The following is a 14,093-nucleotide window of genomic DNA, read 5'->3' as shown; positions in this document are numbered from 1 at the left end:
CACTGAGAATTTATGAACAGCAAATGAAAGTCATCCTGCTCAGTTTTGATTTTGTTTATTGACAACACTCTTGATATTTTCATTAAATACACAGTCAGACTTTATCTGGAATAAAATGATATTTCCACTGTTTTTTTTTTTTTAATCAAAATGGAGACAGGTGTTTAAAGAATACATTTGTGTGTTTAAAATTTTAGATATTGTGATTTGTGTTGCTACTTGTGCTTGTTTTCTGTCTCTCTGTGGTCTTATTGCATCTGTATTGTAATTTTACATCCTCTTGTGATCATTTTGTGTCTTTATAGTCGTCTTTGAGTCTTTGTGGTCATTTTTGTCTCTTAATGATCATTTTCCATCTGTTTGTGGTATTTTTTTGTCTATTTATGGCAATTTTTCATCTTTTTATTTAATTTTTCATCTATTCATGATGATTTTTAATCTCTTTGTGGTCATTTTGTCATCTTTTTATTTTTATCTTTTGTGGTCATTTTGTCATCTTTTTATTTAGTTTTTCATTTATTTATATAATTTTTTATCTCTTTGTGGTCATTTTGTGTCTTTTAATTAAGCTCTTTGACTTTCAAACCAGAAATATTAACTGTGAGAGGCACAGTCCAGTTGTTCTAACAGCTTTCTCACTGTTTGAAAGATTCAGTCAGACATTATAATCAATATTTAATCAATCTAATTGAATTATATTTCGTCAGAAACGACCAATTAGCTGTAAATGACGTCATCTCTATCAGTAGAAACCCAGAGTAAAGATAGAGGCAAAGTGGATCCAAGTTTACTTTTCTTATTACCTAAGGATGCCGCCTCCTGGCGTGACGCAAGCGTGACGCGGCGGTCTGACGGACAGGTAAGCCGACACCGGCCGCCATATTGGGAAACAACGGAAGTGAGAGAGTGAGAGCGACAGAGAGAGAGAGAGAGAGAGAGAGGACCAGATAGAGAGATAACCGCGGGTGTGTTGAGTCAATCAGTTTCCGAAAAAGGGCGTCCTCCTCCCCGCTGCCTTTTTTCTCATGTTTGTCTCTATGGAGGAAGGGGCGGTCTGAGCGCCACAGCAGATCCGGAATTAGACCGTGTTCCCTCGGCTCGGCTCGGCTCGGTCGGTCGGTTGGTCGGTCGGTTGGTGGGCTCCGCGGCGGTTCGGTCCCAGACAAGCGGAGAGAGACCGGAGCTTTTAATTAATCCTAAAAAAGAAAAGAGAAGAAAGAAGGAGGCTGAGCTGAAAGTGTCGACCGAGGGAGGGACGACAACACCGGACCAGAAAAGAGGAATAAAAAAAGAAGAAGAAGAAAGAAAAGTAGAGGGAGGAGAAGAAGGGAAAGATGCCCCTGGCTCAGTTGGCAGATCCCTGGCAGAAGATGCCACTGGGGGGGACGGCAGGAGAGGTGAGGCGGTCATATAAACACACCGGGGGGAGACTTTGACTGACAGTTGACTGACTTTCACTCCGGCTGCAGTCACGTAGTAGAGAGATATTACACCAAAAATACACCACACAGGATGAGATTTAATGCTAAAACACACCTTAAAGTCACCACTGGAGAATTATCCACACCTGCAGCCGCTCTTAAAGCCACAACGCGTGATTAAAATACACCTTAAAGTGGTGTAAGATCACTCTGAGCACACACTCATGCTCTGTGTGGAAGTGAATTAGCACCACAGCACACACAGACACTATAAAGTACCATACTGTCACTGTTAACTGCCAGTTATGTGCTAAAAAATCCCCATAGGAATGTCATTGCTGTGTTAAAGTGCTAAACTGTGAGGCTAAGAATGTATTTAAGTACAAATACAGGTAGTGGCAATAAGGTGAATTCAGTATCAACAGCTGCAGCCAGTCTTTAAGCTCTTACAGGGACACCAGGTGTGATTAAATTATTACTCTGAGTACACAAACATGCTCTAAGCCTCTATGTAGAAGTATTAAAATGCTATAAAGTACCTTATTGTCAGTGTAAACAACCAAATATGTGCTACACATCTTTAAAGGAATGTTAAAGAGCTGAATTGTGAGGCTAAAAATATACTAAAGTACAAAACTGCGACAATGCAGTTAGTGACAATTAGATTAAATCATTATTAACAGCTGCAGCCACTCTTTAAGCTCCTGTAAAGACAGTAGAACAACCCCAAATTAGATTAAAAACACCATTAAGAGCAGTCTGAGTACACAAACGTATGAGGCCATGAAGTGTCACTTCACTCTCAACTCAAGTCACCACTGTGTGACTCAGTATAAATCAGCTTTTTAAGCCCTTGTTAGATGACTAGTAACAGCAGCAGCCATGTAAGCTCCTGTAGGAACATTAGAGTGATTAAAAGTATCTCTGAGGTAGAAAAACATGCTGCCGAGACTATCTACAAGTCTGAAAGTAATATTACAGCAGGCACAAATACATAAAGTACCATAATGCCAGTACAAACTACACAATATGGTACTTCTATATGCTCTGTAAGAGAAAACAGAGGCTTAAAATGTTGTCGTATGGGAACAGAAGAAGCTTAAATTCACACAGCTAGCCTTTAACCTGCTGTAAGGATGTTAAAGTGATGCCATATTGATGAAAAAGCAGCATTAAGTATCATAATATCACTCTGAGCACACTAACAGGAGAATCAGATCAGACACAGTACCATCAAGTACAATAATACGGTTAATTATGACTTTATTTCTGCCTGTTAATCCTCACTGTTAAAGCTGTTTCAAGTCAATTTAAATGTAATGTTTTATAGTTTTCTGTTGTATAACAGTGTGAGTACTTTACTGAACTATATGGTGTTTTTTAATCTCATCTCAGTTCACTCTAATGTCATTTGTAGGGATGTCATAGCCACGTTAAAGTGCTAAATTGTGGGATAGAGGATATCACAGGGCTGCAGCTTATGTAGTCTATAAACTGACTGAAAATGCAAGATATAAAACTCAAGATGACGTCTTCAAATTGTGTGTTTTTATCTTAGCAAGAGTCAAAAACCCCAAAATAGTTCACTTTTTATCATATAAGGCAAACAAAAGCAGCAAATCCTCACTTTTCAGTAGCTCAATCAAGGTAATCAATTGGTGTTTTTCCCTAAGAAAATTAATTAGACAATGAATCAGATATCGAAATAGCCTGTGATTTATTATTTTTGTCGACCAACTAGTCATTTCAGCGTTGAAACACGTACAACAGCTGGTTATTACTGACAATAAATGACCTTGTAAAGACGAGAAGCACGTTAAGGTGACAGGTTACTAACAGGTAAGTAACAGGCGAGTGAGGAAAAGCCCTCGTAGTGGTTTTGATTTGATGTGATTTTTTTTTTTTTTGGTGTGGGGCAGAAAAACAATGGATGCAAATTGGCAAAGTCAGAGTGTGGGATTCCTGTGATGTAAAAAGGTCTTTGTCTCCAACACTGAGATAGAGGACTGAAACAAAAACAGCTCCTGAGTGAGTGCATTGTTTTTTTTTCTTCCCCAGTTCTTCCTTCCTACAAGTTCTTGAATCTTGATAAAGAGCAGGAGGCGGTGCCACTGCGCCTGCATGATTCAGGAAGAGCTTACGTCTGTGTGTGTGTGTGTGTGTCCATTTCCTGTATGAGGTGTCACAAAGGCTGCTTGGAGAAATGGCTGCGTGCATGTGTGTGTGTCAGTCTGTAGGCAGATTGTGAATAATCAAACCTGATTCACGATCGTGCTGAAACACAAAAATGCACTGAGTCACTGCAGCCGGCTTCTCTCTCTCTGTCTGGCCTCCTAACAAGCTCGTACCTGCTCGCCGCGTCCCCACGCCACCTCTTTTCACCTCGCTATCGACCAGACAGGAACGTGCTGACTGCTCTGCTCAATGAAACTGACCTTTGACCCCTGTGTTACACCTCTAAGCCCTTTCGACGTGCAGCGATCATGTGTCTGATAGCGGAGCGTAAGCTGCCGTACCGGCTTTTTCTAGGCCACTGCAGAACAAAAAACACACTCACACACACACACAAAGGGGCGAGTGCTGAAGTTGTGATACTGCTGGAGGATTTTTGCCCCGAAGACAAGATCATTCAACATGCACACAAAGAGCAGAGAGCTGCAGCTGATGACTGTAGATGAAGATGGCGGCAGCAATGCATCTGCACGCTCAGATGTTTTATCACCACATGAAAGAAGTGTGTTAGGAAGCTGAAGGAAGTGGCACAATTTAATAAAATCCCCTCTAAGGCTGCAACTGATGATAACTCTCATTATAAATGTATTGTTTTATGTATAAAGGTCAGAACATAATTTAAAAAATGCCCATTATTCGTTCCCAGAGCACAAAGTGACGTATTCAAATCACGTCTTTTAAAACCCAAATATATTCAGTTTAATATCATACAAGACAATTAAAATCATCAAATCCTCACATTTGAGAAGTTCTAACCACCCACTCTGACTGACATCATTTATTAGGTTGACTAATCAGTAAATGGCTGCAACTAATGATTATTTTAATCACTGATTGAATTAATTTGTTAACAGTCTAAAACTCAATTAAATGACAAAAATCATATAAAAGTTAAAACTAGCAAATTTCTGGTGTTTTGCGTAAAAAAATGACTGATATCATTAAGAAGATTGACTAATCAACTAATGGATCAATCTAAAGCTGCAACTAAGGATTATTTTAGTTACTGATTGAATTATTTTGTGTGTAAAATATCATAAAATAATTGAAAATGCCAAAATGACACATGCAGATATCTTGTTTTATCCAAAACCCAAATATATTCAGTTTAATATCATGTAAGACAAATAAAATCATCACATTCTCACATGAGAAGTTGAAAACTTAAATCAATTAACAGCTGATCGATTAATTAATCCAGGGCTGCAACTGAGATTATTTTGTGTATAAAATCCCCATTTTAATCACTTGTTTTATCAGTTATCAGTTAAAAAAACACCAATATATCCACCTTGATATGTCAGCTAAAACCTCAGTTTGCGTCTGTTGTGTTTGGGTGTTGGCAGAAATCTCAGGTGTGACTCATCAGCAGATTTAGATAGCATCAAACACGTGGAGCCAGAACCACTTCTTCTGTTTAATGTAACTGTAATTCAAACTAATCCACCCTCACACCTGACGAACAGGTCCTGTGTATTGTTTCCAGGGTGAGATGGATCTGTTTAAATACCTGTGTTTTACTGCAGAATCCCTTTTAGCTTTCAGGTTAAAATCTGCTGAATTTCTTCGACAGCTGTCTAGAGATGTGGGTGGAGTGGTGTCTAAAGCCTTTTTCATGCACATCAGTTTCTAATTCACCTAAACAGAAACAGCTTTGCTCCTCAACATCTATCATTTAAAGCAGGAAATTTCTGTGTAAATAAGTCGACAAAAAACCAAACAAACAGATGTTTGTGCAGGTGTTGTGCACATTGTACACATCAGAATGCTGTTCAATCACATCTGAAAACAGGCTCATTCATTCATGACTGGATCACAGCCAGGTGTAAATGTAATCTGTACAGTTTGGCCACAAACTTAAAGGACAGGTCCACATTTCTCAAAGCTGTCATAATCCCTCCCTTCCATAGAAACACTGAAGGAGATGCTGTAATTGTTCCTCCTGTCCGTACTTGCCCTGAAGCGACAGACAAACACTTTTTTTGTGCAGAAAATGTTTCAGTAAGTTCAGCTAGAAGCTAATAAACGGCATCAAGCAGTCTGAGTCAGACAAATCAAGCAGATATTTTCCTTTTCAGTGCAAAATTCCCTCTTTGTTTCCCTGCTGAGCTGTGGTGGAGGGACTGGGACACAGAAAGGGAAATTCTGTAGTAAAATGACTTTAACTCTCTCAGTCAGGCTGCTGGTTATCTATTAATAACTTTACATACAACATGTGAATCAACAAAAAACCCACAACCAAACGCTTCCTCTACCAAGGAAAAATATGTGAAGCCCATGCAGCAGTATCACTTCCCCTGACCTGGGATGCACTGTGTTTCTTGGTAAACCTGCCAGCTCTGCATATTTTTTGCATAATGATATCCGATTACAGCGCAGGCACACTCAAGGTAACGATAATGCTTATTAATGCCAGGTGTAAATGCAAAGGCCCCAACGTATCCAGGTTGGTGTTCAGTGCTTGACCGTTTCTGACGCTAATGTCAATACTCCAGGTGAGGGACAGGGACAGGTGCGTGGAGGTTTGTTATTGTAATTTAACCCACTGCAATTAAGAGATTATAAAACCCTTAGCGTCCGATCGGTGCATTCATGCTTCTTCTCTGAGTCAGATCTGAACACGCAAACATGAGACACGTGTTTTCCGATTCGATAACTGCAGAACTCGCCTGAGAATTATCACGTTTTTAAGTTTTCTCCAGCGTCAAGTTAAAGCAGTGATAGATGTCTGTTCAGTCATGGCTACACTACAAACAGGAACAGCTAAGTGCTAATTCGGCGTACTTTTAATGAGGCTAATTAGTAAAATTTAAACCAAAATAGGCATGAAAGAAAAGCAGGGCTCAAGCTGTGGCCCATAGCGAACTGATTATACTCCCACTCCAGCTGTAGTTAGAGAACTTTGAGTGTGATTATCCCCCAGATAGATCTTATATTGTCTCGCTTCTGTCAGACTGAAACCTCCTGCATCAGATCAGAGAAGCTGCTCAGTCCTTCACTCAGAGAGAAACCAGAGCCCTGTCCTCTCTGTCACCTTCTCTCTCTGCATGATTCTTCCTCTTTCTCATCATAATCCATCACTCTCTCTCTCTGTCTCTGCCGTCCATCTCCTCCTCTCTTTCTCCCACCCTGCTGCTTCAGGCTTTATCCCCCCAGCTCTGCACTTACCGGCAAAGTAAATAATCACCATAATCGCTTTTATTGTTGTTATTGTTTTTGTCAGGCCGTAGTATCAGTGCTATCAGTGTCTGAATCGCAGCTGTTGTTCCAGCAGGGAAGCAGACAGGCTGCTAATCTGCCTTACGTAATGCTAATTCATATCTGTTGTTTTTGCTTCTCCCTTTTTGGCTGAGGCGAGTCTGAGTTTGGTGGCCTCGCTGATGAATCTCACGCTGCGACCGTCTGGGGACTTTTTTAATCCTTTTTTTTTGGGTTTTAATTTGAACTCTAGTTTGATTCATCTCTCTCAGGGAGCAGGAGGGAGATGGTGATGATAGGGGGCTTTCAAAATAAAAGACGCCTACTCTCTTCACCTCTTGACTGGAAGCATAACAATCAGAACAAACTAGTTATGTAGGCAGCAGAATGAATCTCTTTATTCGGTCACTCATGAGCAGATTAATAGTGAGAAAAACTTCTTTTCTTCTGCAGCAAAGATAAATGTGACAGGTCGTCACTGAGGTGTGAAGTGTCAGGTCAGAAACAGGCCTGCACAGTCGGTATGTGCAGCGATGTGGAGGTGTTTTCAGTTTCAGGTGAACGTGTTTCAACCTGAGGCGGTGACGTCGCAGGCGCCCGGCAGGATCACACAGGGAGCAGGGGCTGATTCCCCTGTCACCGCTGCGTGTCAGGTGTGTTAACGCCTGACGTCCTTTTTCTCTCTGTGTGATTACAGGATGCTCATCACGATCCGGAGGACTCGGTGGGCGAGGACGACTCCATGCCTGGCTGCACCGTAAGTCCACCTCCCGCTCTGGGTTTTCACGTCAAACGCAGAGGAGGCTCCAGATTGTGTTTGGAGGTTTCTGTTAGTCTTGCCTGACATTTAGCCGGGCTTCAGTCGTAAACATAGCGAACGCTCTGTTTGCACTCACAGCAGCTCTGAGCTCACTGGTGGCAGCTGCCTGTGTGTGTGTGTGTGTGTGTATGTGTGTGTGATATGCAGTCTGACTTTGGCTGCTATTGACGAGTAAACAGCCCTTCCGGTCATTTATACATCCACACGTGTCCGACCTCGTGTGTGTGAGTTTCAGTTGCATTCACACAAAGCAGAGTTTTGCTCTCAGATAATTTATCCACTGTTTGAGAAAACTGACGCCTACTCCTGCAGGATAATTGCTGGTATCAAAGTGGAGCTCAGTGCGGCTCACTATTAAAGTCATGAGTCATCTTAAAGCAAAAAAACCTCCCTCAGATCCTCTGCGCTGCTTGATACCATCATTTATTACTGATGTTCATCATATTCCAGGAGTTATTTCTGGATTAGATGTTGATATTTACTCTGATATTTCTGAAGCTTCTTTTCTCGTGTTTTTGGGTGTAAATAATTGATAGGGACAAAAATCTTTGGAGTCGGTGCAGTATTAAGCAAGAACGGTGTATCTGACCATCATGAAGTACGTCCACTAAAGTTCTCAGAAGGAGAGGAGAGGATTATGGAGAGGATTCCTACAGAGAAAGAGCTTTTTATTAAAGAGGAAGATCCTTTTAGTTTAACCAGAAACATCTCTATATATCAGTACCAGACTCCATTGACAAAAACAGAGATTTTATGTCACAGAGAACACAGGAGCTGCTGATCTACCACTGCCTCCATCTGTTAGTGTGTCTGTGTTACTTGTGTGGTACTTTTACTTCAGTAAAGTATCTGATTACTTCTTCCACCACTGAAAGTCTCACAGTAACACAGACACACTAACAGATGGAGGCAGTGGTATTCCAGCAGCTCCTGTGTTAAATCCCTGTTTTTCTCTATGGAGTCTGGTATTGACATATAGAGATGTTTGTGGTTAAACAAAAAGTGGACTTATTTTTCCATCCACAACAAGTGTCAGTAAATCTGGACAGGACAAAGTAAAGGATCTGAATACTTCTTCCACCACTGAAAGTCACACGATAATTGTTCGTTTTAACTTCACTCGTTTCGCAGCTCTCTCACACTGAAGGGGCAGGTTGACACAGCAGTTATTACCACACGTCTTGCATCATTTTCAGTGTGAAATGGTGCAGTGTCTTATTTCCCTGCCATCATACTACACCTCACACTTCACAGTGTTTGAGAGGAGTTGGAGCAGTCCCATATGATGTGTCCCAATTTCAACCTGCACATACAAACACAAACCAGAGCAAAAGCGTGTTCGGAGATAAAAACTGAAATATAATAAAGCTGTAATCATGTATCAGGGTTTAGTGTTTGTGCAGTTGGTAACAGGAAATTGTGCAATATATGTGCTGTCAAATGACAAATAAACAGCATGAGACCACAACCGACGAAACAAGCGAGGGCACAACTGTTTTTTAAGATTTAATACTTTGTTTTTGTTTTGGAAGCTCTCTCCAGAGCCTCATCTCCATCTCAATCAGTCTGAATGTTGCAGCTGTGAGCGGCTTCTCTGTTTTCTGTCTGCAGTGAACATAAAACAGCTGGAAACCTGTGTAGAAATGACAGCTACTGGTCTCTCATTATACCTGTGCAAGTGAACTTGTCGCTCTGGGTGAGGCGAAGGAGTGTGATGACTCAGCCTCACGTCCACGCCGAGCCGCTCAGTCTGTAATTTTCAGCTCGTTTTTGACGAGAGCTGTCAGCGCCGCGGACAGGTCTGATCCTCGGAAATCTCCGTCAGATTGAGCTCTTCTCCTCTGGAAATGAAACGTGTCTGGGTGTATTCTGATTAAAACCCAGAGGCTGGGTTGTGTGTGTGTGTGTGACCAGCAGCTAATCTGAGCAGAGAGCAGCAGCAGCAGATGTAGTTTATGAGGGTTTTATTTGTGCTGGAGCTGAACTGATAAGATGTTTGAATATTAATGATAACATTTGCATCGTATTGACACAGAAAGCCGGGATGCAATGAGCCGTGGCGTTAAAACAAGCAGTAACACTGCAATAAATGAAGGTGCTTCCCCCTGTGGTTTTTAGGTTCAGGTTTGTTGACAACGCTCGAGTACATCTGCAGAAATAATACATGTCAGACTAAAGTCCTGGACTCTGGACCCTAATCAAGACACAGACACACGTTTAGTAAATAAAGCTAAAGAAAAGTCGTCGTATAACAAACAAACAGCTGATAAAAAAGACAAGAAGGTAGTTCAAGCTGTGGACATGTTGGATTAGAGCAGGGGTTTGCAGCCTGAAGAGGTCACAAGATAAATGCGAAATAGAATAGAAATATATTTATTTTTCTCCGATAAAAGGAGCATGGAGAACTCTAATTTGTACACGTGATTAAACTGGGAGCACAAATTAGTCATTCCTGCACACAAATGATTAAGTCGTGTATGCAGATCATTTTTTTCTGAACGTTTCTCTAATCTCTGCTGTTTTCATTATGAGACACTGCACAGGTTCACCTCCTCTGAGATGATAAAAGATTTACAATACGGCAAAGGAAGGTTGAGGTTTGTGGACAAATGCAGTGAAAAATAAAAGAGAATCAGACTCTGATCTTACTTGAGGGTCTTCCTAGTTGTGTGTGTGTGTGTGTGTGTGTGTGTGTGTGTGTCGGCGGCAGGCAGGGCAGCTGCACGCATCGATTTTTTTAAATGCAGAGGAGATGGCTTATGGATCGACTGTCTGAGAAGGGCTGAGCACTCATTACCTCACTCTCCAGAGTCTGCAGCACACACACACACACACACACACACACACACACACACACACACACTCACACTCAACCTCTGCAGCAAGAAGCTAGATGTGAAAACGGTATGAACGTCACAAGGATGTGAGGATGAATATATTATAAAGCTGTTAATGAGTGAGTTTGACTTATTCCACTGGTTTAACAGAGTGTGAAAGTGTGTGTGTGTGTGTGTGTGTGTGTGTGGTCTCAGGTTAAATTGGGTAATGAGGCAGCTCTCTGTGTCACGTTGCTGAAGTCTTTGGTGTGAAGCTGACGTGAGTGTTTCTATACTTGCGAGGACCCTGTGTTCATCCTCTCAACCAGATCTGCATTGACAATCACTGACAACTATTATTTTAACTAGAATTATCAGAACTTTAGTATTTTTTAAAGCTAAAAACACCAAATATTTTCAGCTTCCAGCCTCTGAAATGTCAGGATTTAATGCATTTATTCATCAACATGATCGGAACTTAGTATCTCTGGGTTTTAGACTCTTGAACAACTTATCGACTAATTATTGCAGCTTTAAATGTGACAATCTGTGATTCCTCTAATGATTTCTTAATGTGTTTGTGTTGATTTTTTGTCCTTTTAAATGTTTAAATGCTCTATTTTTAAAAAAAGGCAAAATAACATGATACAGGTAAAAAAAACTTCCATGGTTTAAAACTCACAGTTTGGTCCTCGCAGCGATAGAAGAACAAGATCACACACACACACACACACAGACACACTCACACACCCCGTCATTATCAAATCCTTCACACACACACATTTACAACACACTCACATTCAAGTCTGCTGAGTCGATAACACACACTCATCATCGCCAGTTCAGTTACGACTGCGAGAAGGCAACACACTCGCCTCGCGTCACATGCTGACTGCACTGCTCATTGTTGAGTCACACACACACACACACACACACACACACACACACACACACTCTCACTCTCACACTCAGTGATGCCCCCAGCGAGGCAGAAAATGGTTTCCAGACAGTGTTAGGAACATCGCTGCTCTCTGAGGGACCAACCAACATCTGCTGCCATCTGCTGCTGCTCAGCTGTGTGTGTGTGTGTGTGTGTGTGTGTGTGTGTGTGTGTTGGACAGACACAGTATCATGTTTGGGCCCAGGATGAGGTCACTTATTCACTGTGGGAGAGACACTGATGCTGACCAACAACTTTAATATCTGTCTGTCTCCTTCCAGATTTCGCTTGATGGTTTAAAGTACCGTTTGCTTTTGTTATGTTGTTGGTATTTAATTAATTAAGCTCAATTTTCTTCATTAGAGGAAGTGTGGAAGTGTACTAGAGCTGCGAAACATTAATTAGCAGCTATTTTTATCAAATCAAATCATCATCATCAGTTAATTTTCAAGAAAAATGCAAAACATTTGCAGGTTTAAGGTCCTGAAATGTTTGAATTTGCTATAAATTTAATACGAGATGTAGAAAAGTTCAGAGACTGAACCTGTAACAAGCAAAACCATAACTGATTTAAATTTGGCCACCACCCCCCTTGAAGTGGTCGCCTTGTGCAGTGAACCACAGCTCCTGCCACGCTCACAACGCTCTCTGGAAGTCCTGCTCTGTGCGCTGGTCGAGCACCGTCTGTGATTCCTCCACTGTGTCAAAATGGCTGCTCTTCCACTTCAGTTTCGTTTTGCGGAGCGCTCTGTTAATTCACAGCGGGAGCAGCGTTGTATTTTCTGTGTGTTGGGGCATTGGTTGGACAGAATCAGACATTTGAGGACGTCGCCTCAGACTGAGGATGTTTTGTGCCGGGCGTTTTGACACCTGTACTGACACCTCCAGTTTTAGACACGGTGCATGCGTCACAAAAACCTGCAGGGACAGTAGACGTTATTAATCTTCTATCATTTATCTGTTTTTGAGACAAACTTTTTGGTCAAACTCATAAATCTTCCTGCTCCTGCTCTGAGAAGAGTGTTTCAGCCTGACTGCGTCGTCTCTCTGACTCCAGCTCAGTGGGTGAAACAACAGCCGGACGACCCGAACATCTGGACGGAGCGCCGGTGGTGGGGTTTCTTCCGGCCGACCTGAGAAGAAAAGATAAAAAGAAGAGATAACAGCAGGCCCTGTGTTCGACAGTCCTGATACTCTCAGATCTTTTTTTAGTTTTATTAATCCTCTTGTTCAGGACCTGGAAGCCGCCCAGTACAACCACAGAGTACAACCACAGTCTGCTCCTCGTGGATGTGAGACGTGATGTTCAGGGACAGAATCAGGGATGGAGTATCTACCTGAGCGTAGTAGATCCTGATGGGAAACACTGTAAAGTGTTCCTTTAGTGTGCAACACTGTTGTTTCCTCGAATGTAAAATTATAAAAAGTCCACATTATCAGCTAAATTGTAAACACATTTTCTGCTTAGAAAACTGATTTATTTTCCTTGGCAAATGCAAAAAGACTAAAACATGACATGTATATTTTTTTAGGACTACATGTGCAGAACAGTTGAGCAAGACTCAGAAAAACCCTGCAACACTTATTCTCAGTGATGAAAATGATCATTTGTTGCAGCCCTGCACTGAAGTTCAGATGTGTTTGTGTCCAGTAAATTTTCTTTGTTTAGTGAAGTCTGAAATCCAACACACACAGGTTACAGATATCCAGGACTGTCAAGCGTTAGCCGCAGCATGCTAATGTGATATGAAGTCACACACACACACGCAGCAGCTGCAAACACACAGAGTAATGAAGCCTCATTTCCCCCTTTTCACCCCATTCGCTCAGATTATTAAAGGACGACTGAATTATTCAGAATCCCCCCAAGAAAAAAGGCCTTTATCACAAATGTTAAAAAAGTAATGAATTTCCTTATTAGAGAAGTCATTTTTCAGATTTCATAAATCATCATAGCATGAGCTGTGTGTGTGTGTGTGTGTGTGTAGCCGTGTACGTAGCGCCCGTTGGCAGATGGTGTTTAATCTTCTCCGGCCATCTGGACTGACTTTCTCTGGCGTCTTTTAAACGCCCACACACACAAACACATGGCACTCTACTCTCTTATTCAACATGTTCAGGTAGGTGTGTGTGTGTGTGTGTGTGTGTGTGTCACCAGATAGATGAGACATTCCTTGGAAACAACTCATCCACTTAAGGTTTAAATGGTCACAACCTCTGACTGTGGAGCAAGAAGTGGGAGACTGTGTTAGTCTGTGTGTGTGTGTGTGTGTGTGTGTGTGTTTATATATATATGTGTGTGTGTGTGTGTGTGTTGTGTCACTGGCCTGTCCAGACAAACAAAAGGGCAGGAAAACAAAAATCCTAGCTGGTTCTTATTTTTACAAAAGGAGCTATTTCAGTGTTTGGGTTCGGCACTTAGCGGTTATTTGTGTGCGTTTGTGGTCGTCCTTGGGCGTGTGTGTGTGTGTGTGTGTGTGTGTGTGTGTTTGAGAGGGAGGGAGGAAGTGTGTGCGCTCAGGCCTAAACACCTAAAATGGAAACCTCCGCCCCATCCACGCTGGCTTGAGTGGATATTGATGGATACAGAGAGCGAGAGAGAGAGAGAGAGGGAGAGAGGGAGAGAAAATATTGATTGATAGGAAGAGGCATAAAGCGAGGGAGGG

The 14,093-nt window shown here is 41.8% G+C and overlaps 1 protein-coding gene across 1 annotated transcript in view; it reads left to right on the top strand.

Annotated features, from left to right (window-relative positions):
- Positions 1-879: 879 nt before the first annotated feature.
- rps6ka3b (ribosomal protein S6 kinase, polypeptide 3b) overlaps positions 880-14,093 on the top strand; it is a 41,086-nt gene continuing 27,872 nt past the window's right edge. Inside the window, 2 exon segments of the mRNA XM_018679210.2 lie at positions 880-1,397; positions 7,549-7,608. Of these exon segments, the coding sequence (XP_018534726.1) occupies positions 1,335-1,397; positions 7,549-7,608 (123 nt within the window). The 5' untranslated portion in view covers positions 880-1,334.

Source organism: Lates calcarifer, linkage group LG24 (assembly GCF_001640805.2).
Source record: "Lates calcarifer isolate ASB-BC8 linkage group LG24, TLL_Latcal_v3, whole genome shotgun sequence".
NCBI lineage: Eukaryota > Metazoa > Chordata > Actinopteri > Centropomidae > Lates > Lates calcarifer.
The sequence above is the reverse complement of the archived record's forward strand: the minus strand, read 5'-3'. Positions and strand labels throughout refer to the sequence as shown.